The sequence below is a fragment of the Esox lucius genome, chromosome 11 (assembly GCF_011004845.1).
Source record: "Esox lucius isolate fEsoLuc1 chromosome 11, fEsoLuc1.pri, whole genome shotgun sequence".
NCBI lineage: Eukaryota > Metazoa > Chordata > Actinopteri > Esociformes > Esocidae > Esox > Esox lucius.
In genome coordinates this window covers 20,460,322-20,482,960 of record NC_047579.1, presented here as the reverse complement: position 1 = coordinate 20,482,960, position 22,639 = coordinate 20,460,322, and the positions used below count along the sequence as shown (strand labels likewise).

Genomic DNA, 22,639 nt, shown 5'->3' with positions numbered 1-22,639 from the left:
AAAACTGACAAAAAGGTTTTGATATTTGTATGATGTTTATATCAATCAAATGGAACACGTGAAAATGACAACACCCACCTTCTTCATTAAGCAGATGAGATTTGACGAAAAGACATCGGTTCGTGGTGTGGGGAGTAGAATCCAGTTTGTAAATGTATTCATATTCATACTTGTTCTTTGCTGCCTTGTAAACAATATACTTGTATGGTATGGAGACAGCTGTATGAGATTTGCTTGAGTTCAAGCTCCCTTCAACTAGGAACCCGTGATCTCCAAGATTCCTGTAGGGAGATAAAAAAATATTATCTTTTACAGATCATATAGATAAGGCTCTGCAGTGCAACAATATCACTTGCACATGCAACAAAAATGTATGAGAACAAATGTATTAAATAGCGCAAGTATTAATATCTATACCAAAAAGAGTGCTCTCCTATTTCTCTATTTCCTCGCCCAATTTTTACCATCCCAACTGCATTAATGTTAGCTCACAAAACACTTATGGCTAACCAGACAACATCTGGGGCTAGCTTATACCAACACTTAAGTCTGGTGACCTAATACTGATTAAATGGGATTAGAGTTGTCATTGAGCCGGAACATTTGAGCCCGGTCCAACCCAAGCCCACTTAGATGGGGTCCGAGCACAGGCCCGTTCCAGTGTCACAGAAACTAAATGAGCCTAGCCCAAAAAAAAGCCTGATTAAAAAAAGAAAGATAATGACATTGTTACAGTACGTGCAAAACAACAAAGTTAACAATTTAACTATTTAGGTGTTGAACACAATGAGACAGCAATGGGGGAAACCAGGAAATGAAAACTAAATTTCAATGACTTAAATATTTTGAGCTTTATAATTATGCTGCTTATTATGAGCATTGTTCTTAAAATGATTTATTTAAATTGACACACATATTGTTGCTATGCAACCATGACCTGTCCTGTACGGAACAAGTTCAATTCATTCAGTCAGAAGAGATTTATTATTTACTTATTTAAATGAATGTCACAAGCCTGGCATGGCCCAGCTCGACTCAATTCTCAAAATTTAAGGCCCAGTCAGTCGAGTTGGGTTCGGGCTGAGAATGAAAACTCTAAAGGGGGTGAATTGTTATGCAAATACTTATTCATTTCTTTTATATTTGTAAATAATTTATTAGAATGATTGCACACGTAGAATGATTACACACGTAATTAAATCTATTTTGATTTCATGTTTTAACACAATGAAATGTGGGAAAGTCCAAGTGGGTGAACAGTTTTGAGAGCCACTGTAAACATACATATATAAAAACACACACATACCTAGAGACCGTGAGCTCAACTACATTTTCTTCCCAGTTTCCAAAGCTTCCTCCAGCTCTGATGAAGATGCGATCCTCGTCCGGGTTAAGCTTGAAATCCTTTGAGAGGACGGCGTGGAAATAGATTGTCAGTCTCTCACTTGCAGATTCTGTCTTTTTTCTTAGAGGTATCCTGAAATTGCAGCAGACAAACATAATCAGTATTATATTATCTTAGTAGAGGATTGATACTTCACTTATTTCTATATATATATAAAAAAACTACAACAATAAAAGTTGCTACATTGACAGAACAAAGAGATGAAAACCTACATATGTTAAAAAGGAAAAAATAGATTTTAAAGAATAAATATATTGCTTGTATAATTTGGTTGCTATTAGGGAGGACATTGTAGTGTGCATTATATGCTCAAGTGGACATGGACAACAGGGTAGATTTAACACAAGTTATCAGATATTATATGAAGTATATCACAGAGGGGCGCCCGTTGGAGCATGGGGTAGCAGGGGATGGGGTACCACATTTGCCAGGAAAAAACCCAAGTCTCTATGACTGTAGGTCCATTATATTTTATTACACGGTTCTGATTTAGATTTAGTCATTTCAAAACATACCACAACCACACAACAACCAATACTCCAAGGGGAACAGAAGCTAACAAACCGTTTTGGCCACACCCTGAAACTGAGTCCACTACTAAAATGTAGGAAGGCAGCTGCTTTGGTTGTCTGACTGAAGGTCCTCTAAGCAGAAAGTGTGGGAGGAGTCTAGTAAGCAATATGTGCAATCAAGCCTACCCTTGTGTCCAAAGAAATAGTAATATTGGTGACAGTAAAGAGGAATTATTTCAGCCTATCGGTTTATGTGAAATCCAGAGGGGAAACAAGGTAGTGCGAGCATTTGAATGCTGACACCCAGGTAGCACAGCAACATTTTGCCCAGACAAGCAGGCTCAGCAGCTAGTAGAACAAAACGGACCATTCTGCTGCATATAATGAATCAGGAAAAGCCTGTCAGCAGGGAAATCTTTTCAGCCCTGGAGGTGAGTAGACCTGACACTAACAAATGAATTTAACTACCTGAAATTTACAGTCACACAAAAATAATTCAGTTACAAAGGAGAACATTCCCAGAAGTGGACACATTTTTGAGATGTTAAGCTGATACATGCATGCGGACACTGGTTGGCTAATAGGACAATGTATTTTTTTTAACAAGATGTACTGTGTGCAACAGAGACATAAATATTTGGTTATAATTGCACACAAAAAAAGAGACTGCAGATACATTAAAGGGGATGTTCGATTTTAGACTAAGCATCACATTCAGTACCATTTCGGAAAACATATTTCAAAGAAAATAATATTTTTTTTATCAGTGTTCCACCATTGTATATGGTTTTATTACATAAAAACAATTTCCTTAACACATTTTTGGGGGACTGAGCCTATGCCATCCCCATACCCTCAGCAAGGGAGTAGTGGACTGGCACAGGGAATCAGATAGGTGTCATAATGCCATGTGACTGCTCAACTAAAATAAAATCTCAGTCGACCAAAATCCTACCAACCAAACAATCGCCTATTCGTATGAATTGGGCCAGCACTACATCTCAGAAAATGGCAACGAAAGAACAAAAAACTGCATGTGCAGAAAGGTTGAAAATAAGGCTGTGTAAATGAAGGTGAAAATCCCCTTTAGGTAAGAGGGTCTTGGGGGCATTTGTTTCTAGGCGCCTATGATTTCTAAATACCTTTTTGGTGGGGGAACATCCTGAGTTTTGGTTTCAGAGTCGTCCTCTTTCTGCTTGTCTTTTTCCTTCTTAATGTCTGGGTTCTGCGATTTGCGCAGAGAGGAGGAAGCGTCTCCTTTCCCATGAGCAGACTGCTGGACCTCCATGTTCTCCTTCTGCCTGTCCACACTGGAGCCGCTGCGCTCTGTCTGGTTAGAGGAGAAATCGATGCATTGTGACAAAATCTCTTCCTAAAGGACATTGGTTGAAACTTGCCATAAATACTGTATAAGGAGGTATTTACATCATATGAAAATTAACTCATTTAGAATTCAATACAGCTAAATTACCTCTGATTTTTTCTTAGGGCCAAACACCATGTCCTGATTACCAGGGGTGGTCAGTCTGGAGTCCTGGCTTGGCTGATCGCCTTTTCCTTTCCGTTTGTCTTGCCCTGCCTGATTCAGACTCTGGTTAGCATTCTGGTCCAGATTGTTTTTCTTCAAGTTGGCCCCATCTTTATTGCTCTTGGTACTCTTCACTTCAGCAGCTTTTGGCTTTGGAGTTTTCTGGTCAGTGGTCCTTGTCAGGTCCTTGGAGTGCGCCTGAAGAGGTGGGCTGTTGGTGGTGGCTTTGCCAGCAGTGTCATTACGGGGGGCAGGAGTGTCTTTCATAAGGTTCTTGGGGGGCTGATTTTTTGATGACTGAGGGGGATCTTCCTGGTCCTTTTTTTGTACTTTATCCTTCCTTGCGCTAGGCTGGCTCTCTGCACCGGATCTTATCTGCGGCGAGTCATTGGTCGGAGGATCCTGATTATCAGATGTGTTCTCAGCTGGAATAATTGCAGTAGATGCTTCCGATGCGCTTGCTGTTTTCTCCAGGGAGACAGATGAGTCATCAAGTGAGTCAGGGGTCTCATCCATGGTACTAAATTCACTGTCAGTGTCGGAGGACTCCCCTTCTTCCTGTTTCTTATCCTCCTCCTTGCTTTCTGTCAGGGAGATGTCAGACATGTCAGTGGCCATCTGGTCTGGGTCCAGTGATGCGGGACCCTCTTTCTTCTTCTTGGTCCTCTTCCTCTTTTTTCTCTGATTGAGCCGAGAGTTAAGACAAGAGAACAAACCTAAGCATTTCCACTCTTTCCCAATGACCTAACAGAAACAAGCTTATTTCACTGCACTCAACTATTGTTCAAGTGACTGACTTGCAGTGATTTCAGGATAACAAGAACGAGAATGTTCAAAAACAACAGCGATGGAGAAACAGGAGAAAGACTCTACGCACATCCACTCAGATACATCCATGTCAAGTCAGTGTTCCATTTTTTTATACTAATAAATCAAGTATTAATCACATAATTATGTTTTTGATATATTTGGAGCAGCATAAAAACATTGTACATGTATTCAATACATTTATTTTCAAGGGCAATGAAATACAAAGAATAAAGGTAATGTGGATATTAGAAATCTTTGTTTAAAGATTTTAAGGTTATGTTTTTAGATTTGCAGTCAGGTGGAGGCACAAGAAAGTAGGTGAATGTTGATCATTCAGACCATATAAGCCAAGGCTACAGACACTGGATGATTTGCTCTATATCTGGCTTGTTGCCCACTCCTGACTAAAAGCTTGTGTCAAATCACAAATAGGCAGATTTCTGGCAGGGCAAATAAGTAGAGAGGTAACGCATACCTATTTGCTCCATACTGGGCAGAAACATTTATCATAAAACATAATGTAAGCCTGAATAAACATTTTGTGACCAGTTATGACTGTCACTGAACTGAAGGCAGCAGCGATAAAGCCTTTGGCTATTTGTTGAAAATTATTCTGGAAAATTTTTGGATGAGTCAGTGCCACTGCAATGTTTGTATCATATCCTCCTCAGCTACAATCTGTCTCCACACTGTTCAATGGGCTATTTGTTTTATGGGTCTTGAAATGGTAAGAGAAAATATGTCCTTGAGCAGGCAACAGTCAGTTTGTGAGAGAATAGAAACCTAAAAATAAAATACTTGATGAGCATGCATGTGCCACACTGGATCTCGCTCCACTTTAAAAAGAAAAGGTTCCTTGAGGGTCTATTAGGCGTTCTTCATGTTAAAACTGTTAGTGAACCCCTAAAAGGAACTGAAAAACCTTACTATCCATAAAAACTATTATTTATTATTTGGTATATCCATTATTATGGATCTCCTATGTAATATATATGTGCTCTAACATGTATGGTATGTGTCATACACTTAATGTAATTTGAATACTTTTTGTTGCTGCTATTCTATTTGCACACACATATGTTGCTGTTTCCTAGACCAAATGTAAAGCATTAGTTGTTTAGGCTTGACAGTTGATTTAAACTGACACTGCCAGGTGAGCCATGGAAGGCATAGATTGGAATATGCCCACTAATAACGCAGGTGGCTAAGTGGTTGCTAAAGTCCTCCTTAATCGTAAAACAGTCTTCCTTTTGTATTTATCAAAGATTTAGTCTTGACTTCTTGACTTTTACTCTGCATGCCTCCTTTGCTTTTGCAAATCTCAAATCTCTGGAGTAAAGCTATCTTTTATATTTATGGAATTGTATATTGTCTTTATTTATTACATTAATTTGTACATTGATTCAAAATATAAAAAACAGCAAATCCAGTTCCACCAACTGTTCTCTGCTGGCTCAGTAAGGTATAATAATTCTTGAGTGAGACATTCTGTGCATGCGTGACATTTGCCACAAATCTTGTGCAATTTTGCAGGATCTGATATTTTGCTGGCCATAAAAATATGTTGCATTCCATTACATTAGTTAGGTATGCTTTAAACTCCAAGCTTTCAACAAGAATACACATTTATGATTAGGCTATAGGTGAACCAAAACCAATGTCTGTAAAATGTCTAGTTTTTACCTTAACATAAAACCAAAAAATAAAGACATGCAAGACTATTTTATTGTCTGTGTTTTTCTTGTCAAGGAGGACTAATTTCATCACTCATGGAATGACATATCTTGTGCACTACCAAAAACATTATTTGGATATGAAAAATATGCAGCAAACTCTGCATTTGCTACAAGATGATGGTTTGATTTAATAAAAAAATACTATTGGTGACACTTTCTAAACTCTAACTCAAACTATTCCATACAAAATCCAAACTGTGGCAAGAGCAGAATTTTCACTGTCTATACTTGGGTTGCAAAAACAAAATAGCTAGTATAAGCCATAATTCTTCAATTTAACCATTACTGGTTTACATTTACTTGAAAACAGCTATCGACAACCACTGTAAGTATAGCACAAATAACTGACAGAGCTGCAGTTAGAGTCCTATTATTGAATATAAAAATCTAATTGACATCTACAGCCTTTTCATCCAGAAACAACACCAATGGTTGTTAAAAACGTTTGTCTGTGAATCAAGACCCCCTCTCGAAAGGCTCCAACCATGTGCCTCATACTTGTTTTTCCATCCTTTCTTGGTTGGGTGTAGTACATCCTGATGACCTTTGCACCTCGGTAGTGATGTCTTCTAATTTGAGGTATTTGAATGTCCCAGTTCTATGTACCCTAGGGACTGTACAGTAACTGGGTTGCCAGGTAAGGAAACAGCTGTAGCGGGCACCTGTACATGAGTATATTCATTCTTTCCCCAATTTGTACCCGCCTTCCAAACATTCCCAAACTTCATTCTTTGGAGTGACACATTGCATCTCATGACCATTCAATCCTAAATTTTTCTGGATTTTTTTGCAGCGTGACTCTAAAAATATTTCTTTTTTAAACCTAAAACTTCCTGTACGCAGTGGAGGAAGCAGGATCAGATGGAAACCATGGTTTGTCGGCACAGTACTATCACCGGACAGAGTGCTTGTTAACAAAACACTTTGCCTCCTCAAATATCAGAATAAAGTTCCTTATATCTTTGTCCCCTAATATTGAAGACAATAATCTTCAAAAGCTTTGTATTTTAGTTTTTCCAATTTATATTATCACTACAGAGACAGTGGGAAAGTTAAAGGCAGATAGGGCTAAAATAGCTGTGGGCCAGAATGTAATCCATCCTGTACCATCAGAAATGGAAAAGAGGCAGCAGTTTAAACAGCTAGCCCACAGTTAGAGCTATCTTTTAAAAAGGTTTTAAACAATCATTCATTGCAAAACCTAAATTAGAAGACAGATAGAAAATGAAATCTGTCATAATTTTTTTGGTGCACACATCCTTGCTAAATGTGGTATGCAATTAAAGTATTGCAAGAATGTGTCACCCGGAAGTTAAATCAGTTACGCCCCAAACCGGCTTCTAAAAAAGAAATGTGCAAACTGAAAGTGTCTAGATACTTCTTCCTGTTATTCCATTTTTGCCTTAAGCTCCTTCACTAATCAGTTCAAAATAATTTTGTCTATTATAAAAAACAACATACAAATCTGTGAAATTAGAAAAAGAAAGCTCTCCAAATAATCACCTTTTTCTTAGGGATGCTGTTGGTCTCTTCATTGTGCCGTTTTGGAGAATTTTTTGTATCCGAGTTGTTCATGGATGCCATGTCCTCATCAGTCCTTTCAGTAATGTTCTGTTGCAACACCTCTAATGGTTTTGGAGGACTTTCAGAAGTAATGTCTACATTTCATTTTTAACAAACAAAAAACAATCAGTTGTGCATTACATTCTGAACCTGAATGTAGTTCCATCAGTTGTCTGGTGGAACTCAACGTATAAGATATGACTATTTGTAAAGTATGAACCTACGTATGTGATATAGTTATTAGAGGGTAATACAGACCCGGCTCCTTGAGGGGTGGGTTTCCAGATAGCAGATGGCCACACTGGCTGCAGAATCTAGCAGTTTTCTCCAAAATAGAATGTCCACAACTGGGGCAGTCCATCTTGAACTTTAAACTGTTCCTGTGTTGCAGATGGAGACTTAGTGTTTACACCGAGGTTCAAACGTTTTTGGACTTTTTAAGTCACAATTAGTGTTGTTTCGATTCTTTACTCCCAGCATTGCTTAATAATCCTTTTCAGTGGTGACCCTAAGTGTGAAGTTGTTTTTCAAATATATATATATATATTTGAAAAACATAGATATAATCAATGGGAGGGGTGTACTCACTTCTGTGAGAGAAGTGAGTACAGAAGTGAGTACACCCCTCCCATTGATTATATCTATAATATATCTATAATATATATCTATATATATCTATCTATCTATCTATATATACTGCTCCCTCTTTTCCATATATATATATATATATATATATATATATCCCAACGCCCACCTCTGAGTTCAAGAACGAATCCTCCAAATCTTAACCAATCATAAATGTGTCCGCTGCGACCGGCTGTGACACACGTGATACCGACTTCCTCTTTCGTTTCACAACACACTGACACATTGCTAGCATAATGATTAGAAAAAGCCAGACTTAACAGTATGCAGTTGACAAGGAAAAAGCATCTCGGAAATCGAGAAATAAATGCATTGACATTAGCTAGCTACCAAACGGTAAACATATGTTAAACACAGTGACGAAACGGTACATGAACACTTTACTACGCATCAACAATATTAAAGAAAATGTAAACTTGGTGCACAACATATTTGACCTCACACTGTAGACTTTAATACTACCCTCTCTGTCTCTGGACTCCGTAGCGTACGCTACATTATATTGTAATAAAAACATATTTCGCTAAATGGCGATCATGCAAGTAGCTAGCTAAGTGTAGTTACGTAGTACTGTCTATTCAGGTAGTTAGCTAAATATGGCGTTATACAGTACAAGCTATATTGTAAATCTACAGTATACATCTAGAATAACAAGTTAGCTACCTGGTCAACTTGAATAGCCTGTAACCGCACACACCATCATAAGAACGTCGCCTTGTTTGCAAGTATACTGTAGAACCTAGCTACGGTAAGGAACGATCTGACTGTATTTTATAGGATAGATATAACGACGTATATTGAGTAAATGTACCTCTAACTGTGAATTCCACTGTGGTCCGCTGTCAGTCATAAATTCACTATAGTGGATAACAAAAACTCGTTCTGCGACCATTCCACAATATTAGTGAAGTAGAATTAAACTTTCGATTTGTTAGAAATGGGCGTCACGCTATAAAGTAGGTTCCTCCCCTGACTTCAGAACGTCAACTGTGTTGCATTCCAGGCAGAGCCCAAAGATCACATGCAGGCACAGGGGATTTCCGAATGACATAGCTATGTTATTGTCCAAAATATTGTAACGTACGTTTCAAACTAACTGTAAGGTTCATGTATTTTTTATTGACATTGTAATAATGTCAATAAAAAGTAATAATTTATGTCAATAAAAAGTAATCATTTCTGTGTTGCCGTTCCGGTTTCTGAATATTTCGCATATTGTATACCAACTAGCATTCCAAAACCCACTTGTCCAATGCTTTCACCACATTCTAAATGTTCTAAGGTTTCATTCATATTTACATTTGGTAGTTATTGAAAAAATATAATTTAAGTGCATGACCATAATAAAGACATAAATAAATGAGGCACATACTGAAATGATGAAGGTGAACACTAACGAAGACAGATCTATTATAGATACACATGTATCTATAATATTCAATAATTGTACCTTGCTAGCTGCTAGTTTACACTGTTATGTACAGTATCTCACAAAAGTGAATACACCCCTCACAGTTTTGTAAATATTTGATTATATCTTTTCTTGTGACAACACTAAAGAAATGACATAGCTTGTAAAACAGTGTATATTTGCTGTCCCATCAAAATAACACAACACACAGCCATTAATGCACAAACCGCTGGCAACAAAAGTGAGTACACCCCTAAGAGAAAATGTCCAAATTGGGCCCAAAGTGTCAATATTTTGTGTGGCCACAGTTATCTTCCAGCACTACCTTAACCCTCTTGGGCATGGAATTCACCAGCGCTTCACAGGTTGCCACTGGAGATCTCTTTCACTCCTCTATGACAACATCACGGAGCTGGTGGATGTTAGAGACCTTGCGCTCCTCCACCTTCCATTTGAGGATGCCCCACAGATGCTCAATAGGCGTTAGTTCTGGAGACATGCTTGGCCAGTCCATCACCTTTACCTCAGCTTCTTAAGCAAAGCAGTGGTCGTCTTGGAAGTGTGTTTGGGGTCGTTATCATGTTGGAATACTGCCCTGAGGCCCAGTCTCCGAAGGGAGGGGATCATGCTCTGCTTCAGTATGTCACAGCACGTCGGCATTCATGGTTCCCTCAATGAACTGTAGCTCCCCAGTGCCGGCAGCACTCATGCAGCCCCAGACCATGACACTCCCACCACCATGCTTGACTGTAGGCAAGACACACTTGTCTTTGTACTTCTCACCTGGTTCCCGCCACACACGCTTGACAGCATCTGAACCAATAAAGTGTATCTTGGTCTCACCAGACCACAGGACATCGTTCCAGTAATCCATGTCCTTAGTCTGCTTGTCTTCAGGAAACTGTTTGCGGGCTTTCTTGTGCATCATCTTTAGAAGAGGCTTCCTTCTGGGACGACAGCCATGCAGACCAATTTGATGTAGTGTGCGGCGTATGGTCTGAGCACTGACAGGCTGACCCCCCACCCCTTCAACCTCTGCAGCAATGCTGGCAGCACTCATAGGTCTATTTCCCAAAGACAACCTCTGGATATGAAGCTGAGCACGTGCACTCAACTTCTTTGGTCGACCATGGCGATGCCTGTTCTGAGTGGAACCTGTCCTGTTAAACTGCTGTATGATCTTGGACACCGTGCTGCAGCTCAGTTTAAGGGTCTTGGCAATCTTCTTAGAGCCTAGGCCATCTTTATGTAGAGCAACAGTTCTTTTTTTCAGATCCTCAGAGAGTTCTTTGCCATGTTGAACTTCCAGTGACCAGTATGAGGGAGTGTGAGAGCGATGACATCAGATTTAACACACCTGCTCCCCATTCACACCTGAGACCTTGTAACACTAATAAGTCACATGACACCAAGGAGGAAAAATGGCTACTTGGGCCTAATTTGAACATTTTCACTTAGGGGGTATACTCACTTTTGTTAACAGCGGTTTAGACAATAATGGCTGTGTGTTGTGTTATTTTGAGGGGACAGCAAATTTACACTGTTATACAAGCTGTACACTCACTACTTTACATTGTAGCAAACTGTCATTTCCTCAGTGTTGTCACATGAAAAGATATAATCAAATATTAGCATACATGTGAGGGGTGTACTCACTTTCGTGAGATACTGTATATAACAGTGTAAACTAGCAGCAAACAAGGTACAATTATTGAATATAATAGATACATGTGTATCTATAATAGATCTGTCTTCATTAGTGTTCACCTTCACCATTTCAGTATGTGCCTCATTTATTTATGTCTTTATTATGTTCATGCACTTAAATTATAGTCATACTTGCCATGTCTAAATGTTCAATAATACTAACCAGATTACTGCTAGCTGACAGTACTCCTTGAAACTTGAGATCTCACAACAGAGCTCAGGTTTCCATGCCAAGTATCTATTCCCATTTACAGTCAGCCTGTACTTCCTTCAGGACCTCCAAACGTTTCTTTACTATCGCTGTGACTCAGCGTTCTATTATCCTCTAGCAAGCTGCTACTGATGTACCTTTCAGCCAAGTGGCCATTAGCCAGGGCTGGCTGTAAAGTGAACATGTTGCAAAATACTCGTACAGTATCATATTGTACTGTACAGTGGGGAAATCTGCATGTGACTTTAGATTGCTGCTTGGAGCTTTTGTGGAGGACAAAATGTGTAAGAGAATGGGTAGCCATGTATTACTTTATCTTCATCATGGTCTGTGTATTAATTTCATTATGAACACCAATTAGCCTCTGTAAGAAATGCATTCCATTTACTGACTACTATACTATCCAAATCCAGTGTAATAAACTATACTATGCTAGCCAAAATCATCTTAGAAAATGAAATCAACTGTACTGATGCTGGGATGAGAACAGGACATGGGCTCAGCAGGCCCTGTCCCCTTGATATGACTGGCCATAACATAGGGCTGGGCCTAAAACATCTTATCTATAACTAAAGATGGCTTCAAGGTCTCTTCTGGTTCTTATTTTGGAGAACAGAAACACATAGAATTGTTGTCTAGAGGTCAGTTAACTCTGACTGTGGTTGACATGACAGCATAGCTCTCCATCTCAGTTTCATGTTTGTGTGATGATTTGTTTTGCTTGCATGTATCTTAAGCAGAAGATATAACATGTGACCTGCTCCGTCAAAATCATTCACTTTGACCCCAAATCACATTTTGATACTGATTGGCATTATACTGATACACCTCTTCTTCTCTATTGATTCTCTAAATAATAAATAAGCTATGCCCAGGTAAAGCAATGTTGCATGGAGTTGCCTCTTCACTGCTGATGTTTAGACTGGTGTTTTGCGGTGGAGAAGATGTAGTTGAGGACCTGTGAGGTGCATGTTTCTCAAACTAGACACTCTGATGTACAGTATTTGTCTTCTTGCTCAGTTGTGCACCGGGGCCTCCCACTCCCCTTTCAGTTCTAAATAGAGCCAGTTTGCACTGTTCTGTGAAAGGAATAGTACACATTGTTGTACAAGATCTTCAGTTAATAGCCAGCATTTCTCAGAACAAGAATTGCCTGATAAGTTTCAGACATTTTGAGTCTGTAATCAAACCCACAAACGCTGATCCTGAAGATACTGAACTAGTCCAGTTTTATGGTTTCTTTTATTAGCACAACAGTTTTCAGCGGTACTAACATAAGTGTTTTCTAATGATCAATTAGCCTTTTGAAAAGAAAAGGACTAATTTATCATAAACTTGGATTAGCAACAAACTGTGCCACTGGAACACAGGAGTGATGGTTACATATAATGGGCCGCTGTACACTTATGTAGATATTCCATAAAAAATCAGACAATAGACATTTACATTTACAATGTCTAAACTATATTTCTGATCATTTTGATGTTATTTTAATGAACAAAAGAAAACAAGGACATTTATAAGTGACCCCACAATTTTGAACAGTATTGTATATTATATTATTATATACATTCACCTAAAGGATTATTAGGAACACCTGTTCAATTTCTCATTAATGCAATTATCTAATCAACCAATCACATGGCAGTTGCTTCAATGCATTTAGGGGTGTGGTCCTGGTCAAGACAATCTCCTGAACTCCAAACTGAATGTCAGAATGGGAAAGAAAGGTGATTTAAGCAATTTTGAGCATGGCATGGTTGTTGGTGCCATACGGGCCGTTCTGAGTATTTCACACTCTGCTCAGTTACTGGGATTTTCACGCACAACCATTTCTAGGGTTTACAAAGAATGGTGTGAAAAGGGAAAAACATCCAGTGTGCGGCAGTCCTGTAGGCGAAAATACCTTGTTGATGCTAGAGGTCAGAGGAGAATGGGCCGACTGATTCAAGTTGATAGAAGAGCAAATTTGACTGAAATAACCACTCGTTACAACCGAGGTATGCAGCAAAGCATTTGTGAAGCCACAACACGCACAACCTTGAGGCGGATGGGCTACAACAGCAGAAGACCCCACCGGGTACCACTCATCTCCACTACAAATAGAAAAAAGAGGCTACAATTTGCACAAGCTCACCAAAATTGGACAGTTGAAGACTGGAAGAATGTTGCCTGGTCTGATGAGTCTCGATTTCTGTTGAGACATTCAGATGGTAGAGTCAGAATTTGGCGTAAACAGAATGAGAACATGGATCCATCATTCCTTGTTACCACTGTGCAGGCTGGTGGTGGTGGTGAAATGGTGATGTTTTCTTGGCACACTTTAGGCCCCTTAGTGCCAATTGGGCATCGTTTAAATGCCACGGCCTACCTGAGCATTGTTTCTGACCATGTCCATCCCTTTATGACCACCATGTACCCATCCTCTGATGGCTACTTCCAGCAGGATAATGCACCATGTCACAAAGCTCAAATCCTTTCAAATTGGTTTCTTGAACATGACAATGAGTTCACTGTACTGAAATGGCCCCCACAGTCACCAGATCTCAACCCAATAGAGCATCTTTGGGATGTGGTGGAAGGGGAGCTTCGTGCCCTGTATGTGCATCCCACAAATCTCCATCAACTGCAAGATGCTATCCAATCAATATGGGCCAACATTTCTAAAGAATGCTTTCAGCACCTTGTTGAATCAATGCCACGTAGAATTAAGGCAGTTCTGAAGGTGAAAGGGTGTCAAACACAGTATTAGTATGGTGTTCCTAATAATCCTTTAGGTGAGTGTATATTATTGTCACAATTATAGGGTAGCATGTTTATCCAGAAAAATATTTTGGATTCCCTACTTAATTCCATCAATCTTTCGACCAGGATCTTGCAACCACTTTGCAGGTACAGTATAAGGACACCATGCTTTGAATTCACAGTTATAAGTTGAAAGGGGATCTAGCCCTGGACCCTTTACTGCACACCCAGGACAAGACCCTGATCTTTGTGGAGTCAGAGGCACAAAAGGTTCATCAATAGGCTGAAGAACTGGAGGAAATTCTGCAAGAAAAACATATTGACCTGGAATGGGTTGGGGGTAATCTGGAGAGAAAATGTAGAAACAAGTTTTTATTATCTATTATTATTTCCTCTGTGTCAATGGGAATAGCAGAGTGGATGATTCAGAAGCAAAAAGGGAGAAATAACCTAGCTCTCTTTGCCACTGGATGAGTCAACCAAACATGAGGTGAACCAGGTGCTTTGCACCGACATTCATCTGGACAGTTCAGAGAACATGGCGTTCAGTCTACTCTTTCATGGAAGGACTATCAGCTGAGCACTGACATGGGCTTCAGGGTGCAGTGCGCCCAGAGCCTCACCAGGGGGCAGCACTACTGAAAGACCGGTAGTGCACAGCACAGATAACCAAGATGAGGTAGGTAAAGCTTTTAGGTGACCAGCTACATTTGAACCCTAAGTAGGAACTGATCAAAGTGGACCAGGTGCAACGCAATGGGCTCACCTGGCCCAGGATGGAAGAGGACGATGGTTCCGGAAAAGGGGGTGGCGATTTCAGAGAAAAACAAAACAACTTGCTTAAAAAAGAAAGGGGAGAGGACAAGATACACTCTGGTGACCAGAGTTGCCTGTCCTTTTCTGTCTCCAGGGTGAGGGTCAGCTCAGAAAATTGAGAAAAATAGAATTCCTAGAAATAGAATTATCAGAACAAACATTCTCATTCAAGTCAATGTTCTTTGAATGATCTTGAAATATTTCTATGAGGAAATCGTAAATTTGAAAGCATTAAATGACTGATATTTTATTTTCACTGCTACTTACAGCAGTCAACGCAGTGCTTACATAAAGCTATGAAGTAAATATAATGGAAATTAAAGTACTGTAAAATGCATTTCCAACTGCATAAGACTAGGTAAAATACATTGGGGGGAAAGTTTATGTACACAAAGCAACAATGTCTCAAAATATAATCTGTAAGAATTGAAGTTCCACTGTGGGGCCATTGATTAGTGTGTATTTCTGATACGGTATGTTTTTTTTTTTGCCTGGCTTGTACTTGTGCACAGGGTCAGGGATTCATGTTCCAGTCTGCCCTCTAGTGGTGGTCAGCATACTCTCAGGCTCAGTTGTGAGAGGTTCCACTTCACACCATCTCAACTACTTCCTGAAAGTAAAAAAAACATTGCAGCTAAGCTCAGAGAAAATATAAATTGGTCAATGCATACACAGTAAATATGATCTGTTCAGTTAGGAAATGATCTGCTTTACTTGAATGGTAACTTATCATTCTTATCATTAGAAGAAATCATAATAGTTTATTTTAAAAGATCTGGGTTTGAAGACCACACACATAATGGATGAATGGATTACTCTGGGCTTGTCTTAGGCTAGGATTAAACCTAAAAATAAAAACTCACATTCGGTTAATATTGCTATTATATGTACAGTGGGTATAAAAAAAGTCTACACACCCCTGTTTAAATGCTAGGTTCTTGTGATGTAAAATAATGAGACAAAGATAAATCATGTCAGAACTTTCCACCTTTAATGTGGCCTATAAGGTGAACAATTCAATTGAAAAACAAACCTTTGAGGGGGGAAAATTAAAATAAACACACAATAACCTGGTTGCATAAGTGTGGACAGGGACGCCGACAGGAATGACAGGGCCCGGGATAGAATTTAACATTTAGGACCCAAACCACGTGACAAAAAAATTATTAATAGGAATTAAATGACTGTCCAAAAAACAAGTCATAAACGTTTTATTGTTTAATGCTTTAATTCATAACTAGGCCACATTCAAACCCCTTTAATTTCAACACAAGTAATTAATTAAGTCAGATCTTTTCAATTCATAACCTACTCAGTCCCAATCAGCCATTACTGAATTGCTACACATATTTAGACGTTCTCTTTTAGATTTGTCCTTCCATTTCTGTGCTCTTAGTTTTGGTTGCATGGTGGCAATGTTTAGCCAGATAGCTACTATACTTGTATAAGCTCCACTCTTTAGGATTATTTTCAGTAAAAAAAAAACAATTGCAGCATTTTGCAATTACTCATCCGTTAGAAAGCGATTCTGCACCAAGCGTGCCGCACAAGCCCTGAAAAGTGAAGCCAAAACGTCTCGATCGCCCCCTGGTGAGTGGTCCCAGTATAGGTCATAAACCCCGCCCTCCCCATGTTATTCAATGGGACGCGAGACCAACTAAACAATAAAATTACCCTTCAAATATATTTTTTCCGAAGCTGGTTTCTGTCATTTACTGTAGTTTGTATCACGCTAATGTAAATTCAAGAGTTTGTTTTTAAAATAAGTTTGTTTTTAGTTAGTTATTTAATGCTCTAAAAACGGTGGTGTGACGTCGTGATTCACAGCTGTGATTGACAGCTATCTGAGTCGAGGAGCCACTGAATCTTCGGAGGACGGTATGCGCATTCTGCGAGGGAGAGTGAGGGCGGGGCTCAGGGGTGGGGCCGTTGATTTCGCGGCTTTACGGCTTTACTTCCTTCTCGCTACTGCGCATAACTACTGCGCAGAACTGGTCCCAAGATCGCTATCTGCGCAGACGCAAGTCCAAGATGTCAGCGCCGTATCAGGACACTGGTGGCTTCATTTTTCACCAATGGAAAAGAGCGAAAGGGCGTCGTCCATTATTTATACAGTCTATGTTCTGCACCAATGCCCGATAGAGAATCACGTTCCAAATAAAAATATGAAAAATGGAATTACCTGTTCCAAAAAAAGCACTAACTCAGTTCGACGACGTTCTTCTTAGCCTTGCTAATGTTAGCTTAGGGTTTTTGGTAGATAGCTACAGAGAGTTGGTCTAAGCCTTCTTTCGCTTTGCTACTTCTGTAGTGTATGCTGTAGTAGACAAGGGAGGAACTGACGGTATGTCCTCCTGGTCAAGCTACCATTATAGTTTCTTACAGTAAGCAAACGTCACCCCTTAGGGCATAGTTATGCTATATATAATATCATCCAGGTAAAATAAGCCAAGGAGGAAAGCCTGCCTCGCAGAAGGCGATTGGCTGGGAAGTATAGCGGCTTGCTCCAAAAAGACTAAAATGACATTACATCAGCACTTGACTTTTTTTTTTACTGAATAAATCCTATCTAGTGCAGCTTTAACAAAGTTATGTTGGCACTGATGTTTAGGGTATCACTCTGATTGGCTGTAGGTGTTAGGGTATCATTGATAGGCTGTTGGTAGAACAAACAATCTTTACAGAAAAGGGTTTAATCATAATGTTGTATAAAAAAAAAACAGCAAAGAGTAAAAAACATGAATCCCTTCATCAATGCAATTCTTCTGTTTAAAAACGGTTAACCTTCTGGACAGTACTGAATACAACACTGACTGACAAATTAATAATTATATGTAAGCCAACCAAATGGCCCCCCGATTTGGATGTGTGCTTTGGGTCATCGTGCTGAAAGGTGAACTTCATCTTCAGCTTTCTAACAGACGCCTGAAGGTTTCTTGGAACTGTTCATTATTCCCTCCACCCTGACTTAGGCCCCTTTTCCAGCTGAAGAAGAACCGCCCCAAAGCATGATGCTGCCACCACCATGCTTCACTGTGGATATGGTGTTCTTTGGGTGATGTGCAGTTTTGTTTTTGCGCCAAACATACCTTTTGGAATTATGGCCAAAAAGTTCAACCTTGCTTTCATCAGACCATAACACATTTTCCCATGTGCTTTTGGAGGACTTGATGTTTGTTTTTGCAAACTTCAGCCGGGCTTGAATGCTTTTCTTTGTAAGAAAAGGCTTCCGTCTTGCCACCCTATTCCATAGCCCATTCATATGAAGAATACTGGAGATTGTTCTTACATGTAGCAAACAGCCAGAACTTGCCAGAAATTCCTGCAATTCCTTTAATTTTGCTGTATGCCTCCTGGAAGCCTCCCTGACCAGTTTTCTTCACGTCTTTTCATAAATTTTCGAGGGATGTCCAGTTCTTGGTAATGTCTCGGCTGTTCCATATTTTCTCCACTTGAGGATGACTGTCTTCACTGTGTTCCAAGGTATATCTAATGCTTTGGAAATTATTTTGTACCCTTCTCTTGACTGATATCTTTCAGCAATGAGATCCCTCTGATGCTATGTTATAAGAGGTTATAAGAGGGTGTGCACACTTATGCAACCAGGTTATTGCAAGGTTTTTTATTTTTTTATTTTTTTATTTTTCATGTTTCCCCTTTGATGATTTCGGTTTGTTTTTCAGTTGAATTGTTCACATTATAGGTCACATTAAAAGTGGAAAAAGTTCTGACATGATTTGTCTCATTCTTTTACAACACAAAAACCTGGCATTTTCACAGGGGTGTGTAGACTTCTTATATCCACTGTAGTTTGTGCTATTAACATTATACAAACATAAATGCTAATATGTTATTGGTGATCGCCGGAAAATCTCAACAAAATGATATGTAATAATGTGTGGCATTTTTACTATATTGAGCTGTAGATTACTTCATTTTCCGTAGTCTGCCTTTGTCTGATGGACATTATGTAAACACACATAGTCAGGTGGTTATGGTAACTGGGCTCCACAATTTGTGTATTGTTCTGTTGATCATTAATGCTAACTTAATTTTACTTACATGTTTCTGTTGTGCTTGGTGTTGATGTACACTGTTGTGTAGGTGACATCCTCTTCAGAAGGCTCCTCATAAATCAAGTTAAAGTCCGATATGGGGCGGGTTATGTGCACATCCGCAGTCTGGATTCACATAAAGAGAAGACACTGGCAATGTTTTTGAACAACAGGGCAAACTTGTAAAAATGAATTGTTTAAATGAATCAGGGCAGAACAAAGCTGAACCACAATATCTCCACTTAATTAAAAATAAAATGACTTTATGTCACACTTTCCCCATCAATGTACTTTGTACATGAGCCATTACACTTGTTTCTACTGTACCACAGCACAGATATGAAGTATGCTGGTTGCAGGATGTTCTGCTGGCATTTGTCTTACCACAAGCGTTTCAGGTGTATTAGTTACAAATATAGACACTGATTATGCTATGTAGGTCATTCCAAAAAGCGAGCCTTTTGAGTCCCTTTGATGAGTTAAGTCTTAGGTAGAATGTGTGCACCAATCTCCAAAATTCAAAAATATTATAGTGAATGACCCTTTAATAAATTTTGTGTGAATAATTCAGTACATCCAACCAATTTATTTTATGAATAAATGCTTGAATAAGTGCTGGAATTACTTTTTCACTGTCCTTTAACTATATTTCTAGAAGTAACAGAAATATGATTATTTTCACCGTATTAAATATGAGCTCAGTTCATGAAATACCGTTGTATGGATATGAATCACTATCGTCGAGGAGTTGGTTGGTTATAATCCTTCTAGGTCATTCCAAAATGTTCTGGTAAAAAACTGAACAGTTGTCATAATAAATTAAATTAAATGTTTTGTTGTTCACTCATGGTAAAAATGACGAGACATCAGCCAGGAGAGCTGATGTTACTTAAATAACACATTTTGTTGCTGTCACTATGCCTCAAATTCCCTGGTTTCAAATAATAACCCTACTTAATCATAACGAAAATTAGTTTGACAACGGTAAACATTTAAAACAATTGTCACCATTACATTCTCTGCGGGGACGGTTTTTGGTGCTGCGTTCTTCTTCCTGAGGACACAGAAATAGACAGAACAGGATAGTACTTACTTTGAATGCAAAGTAGATCCCCATAAAAAAAATGTTTGGGGAAAAAGTGGTTAAAACCTACCTGTTCCCAACAAAATACCAAGCGACTGTCAGCGCAATAAAAATGAAAATCGTTGACAATGCACTAATAGTGGCAATGAGCCATGTTTCTGCCATCCCCATAGCTTTCTCTGCATATAAAACAAGAAGTATATTTCAGTCATTCATTTCACAGATTGTCGATCGTAATTCCTGTTTCTTATCCACATTACAGAATGTGTCACATACCTTTTACTTTCAGGGTTAAAACTGTAGAATTCTGTCTTCCATGCTTGTTGCTAACAACACAGAAATAATGCCCACTATGGGCAGTTTCAGCATTATTTAATTGTAACTTGGCCTGGGAGCCCATCTTCAGACAATGGTCTCCATCTATTTTATACCAAAGGAAGATGTCCACGGCTGGGTTAGCATTGCTGCTACAGGTCAGAGTAACATTACTACCCCTTATTACTTCAGGCGCCGGCCTGACCGATACAGAGGTATTCTTAGGCTCATCTGAAAAGAGATCAGATACCATAATGCTGCAGTTATCTAACAATTTTATATACAGCTCCAGAAAAACTTGAGACCACTGCACCTTTTTCTTTCCTTTCCAAAAAAGTCGAAAAGGAAGGTTTTGAGTGAGGAACAGAAGGGTTAAAATTAAGAGACCACTGCAAATTGAACGCTTCTGTTCCTCACTCAAAACTTTCCTTTTCAACTTTTTGGGAAAAGAAAGAAAAAGGTACAGTGGTCTAAATTTTTTCTGGAGCTGGATATGTATGTTTACAGCGTTATTAGTGAATTTAACGTTCCTTTACTCACATTCAACACTAATCCTGAAAACATCCGAAAGTGAACTGCTGTGATGTTTTGTAGCACATGAGTAGTTCCCAGAGTCGTGGCTGGATATGTCACTAAAGAAAATAACTGAGGCCCGCTCTGGCAAGGGTTCATTGTTCTTAAACCAAATTACCTCAGATGTGCAGTTGTTTTCGCATATCAAAGACACGTTTTTTCCCTCTTTGATTGTTTCATTTTCTTCAGGCCTCATTATGGAAATAATCGTGTCTGAAAGTGAATAATAGTGAATAAGATCTGTGTCCAAATCTATACCATAGCAAATGAAGTCAAAAACATTTAAAGTCAAAAAGAGTAAAGGAAACATACCAGAAACAGTCACTTTTGTGCCATCTCTACCAGTCCACATGCCATTGTTGGTAGTTAGAAATCTGAACGCATATTCTCCAGAGTCTGTGTGCTCTATGTGGTTTATTTTTAAAGAACAATTTTTATCATTTTTACCAATATACTCAAATTTGCTACTGGTATTTGATATAGCCTTATTTTCCTTATAAATGAAAGGGCCATCATAAAAGTGTGCCCTCCCGCGACTCCACATGACTTCCACCAATGAGTTTGAATTAGGATATTCATATGTGCAAGGAATGATCACAGAAGAGCCTTTCGATGCACAGATCTTGTTAGGTTGGTATTTCACATGCCAAGTGGTACACAAAACCCCTGGAAGACATACATACTTGTTTGACTCACGTATTCAACAAAACTTATGAATACATGTCTGGCACTCCATCACTCACACTGTTGTCTAGCATTTTCCACACTGGCAAAATATTACTCTTCAAAGTCCAAGCCGTGATACCGGAAAAAGTATTTGTAATGATTTACTTCCCAGTTGTTTTCAAGGAAATTAAATCAACATTTTTGATGATTCTTACCAGGCAAAATAAAGAAAGCCAGATTCATTTCCATCCAGATGTATTGTCTACTCAACAGTAATGTCTGTAGGCAAACAACAAAATCTCCAGTGCTTCCCTTAACACGTTACAGCAGTCATGCAGTCAGTCATAAGAGAACTTCTATAATCTAAAATGAGCACAGACGACTTGAGTCAAAGGAACTAGAGCACGTTTACATTTCAAATAGCACCCTCCCTTAACCACATGCACTTGCCACCTCGAGACATTGACACATGTCTGACATTCTGGGAAATCTAGATGTGTGGTTGTCGACAGCTTGTGACCCAGAAAAAAGGCCTGCAACTCGGCTCCTTCAGATAAGCCTAAATAAGGGGCGCGTACACTGTACCGTGACATTCAGGTGAGTTGGTATAATGAGGTCTGTTGTCCACAAGGTGGCACAGTAGGCTACAACAAAATAGTTCGTGCTGTAAATGAAGAACTAAAACGCGTATGAACAGCTGTCAAGACTTACTGTCCACTAAACGCAACATTTCACAGTGAGTTTCCAACAACAACAAAGGGCACCTACAAAAACAACAACAAAGGGTTAAAGTGCTTTATTATGCAGAACCTATTATTTTACTAAGCCAACTTTGCACTATTGTAATATAATTTCAA

General features: G+C 39.1%; 2 protein-coding genes across 5 annotated transcripts in view; both read right to left on the bottom strand.

Annotated features, from left to right (window-relative positions):
* Positions 1-9,167, bottom strand: part of rnf213a (ring finger protein 213a) — a 59,580-nt gene extending 50,413 nt beyond the window's left edge. For all 3 annotated transcript variants that reach the window (XM_020051021.2, XM_020051022.2, XM_010874277.4), the window contains exons 1-7: positions 9,011-9,167; positions 7,813-7,934; positions 7,495-7,649; positions 3,389-4,126; positions 3,060-3,247; positions 1,307-1,477; positions 79-281 (exon numbers count right to left, since the gene is read on the bottom strand). In XM_020051021.2, coding sequence (XP_019906580.2) covers positions 79-281; positions 1,307-1,477; positions 3,060-3,247; positions 3,389-4,126; positions 7,495-7,649; positions 7,813-7,915 — 1,558 coding nt within the window. In that variant the 5' untranslated portion in view covers positions 7,916-7,934; positions 9,011-9,167. The remainder of the gene's footprint in view (positions 1-78; positions 282-1,306; positions 1,478-3,059; positions 3,248-3,388; positions 4,127-7,494; positions 7,650-7,812; positions 7,935-9,010) is intronic.
* A 6,184-nt stretch (positions 9,168-15,351) lies between these two features.
* On the bottom strand, positions 15,352-22,091 carry LOC109616291 (sialic acid-binding Ig-like lectin 12). 2 transcript variants are annotated; one of them, XM_020050884.2, is made up of 8 exons: positions 21,998-22,091; positions 21,429-21,782; positions 21,084-21,329; positions 20,505-20,774; positions 20,299-20,407; positions 20,153-20,198; positions 19,152-19,270; positions 15,352-15,699 (listed from the first exon to the last, which is right to left on the bottom strand). In XM_020050884.2, the coding sequence occupies exons 1-8, from the start codon at positions 22,029-22,031 to the stop codon at positions 15,693-15,695; spliced, it is 1,185 nt and encodes a 394-aa protein (XP_019906443.2). In that variant the 5' UTR covers positions 22,032-22,091; the 3' UTR covers positions 15,352-15,692. The 2 variants fall into 2 exon arrangements, with proteins under 2 accessions (XP_019906443.2, XP_019906444.2); XM_020050885.2 differs by having other exon boundaries at positions 20,159-20,198.
* Positions 22,092-22,639: the final 548 nt, after the last annotated feature.

Bases quoted from the DNA above. Each gene is read 5' to 3' on its own strand.
- LOC109616291 (XM_020050884.2), bottom strand. From the start codon at position 22,031: ATGGAAATGAATCTGGCTTTCTTTATTTTGCCTG. The intron at 21,783-21,997 runs GTAAGAATCATC...TATGTCTTCCAG, and splicing joins GGCTTTCTTTATTTTGCCTG to GGGTTTTGTGTACCACTTGG. The intron at 21,330-21,428 runs GTATGTTTCCTT...ATTCACTTTCAG, and splicing joins CACAAAAGTGACTGTTTCTG to ACACGATTATTTCCATAATG.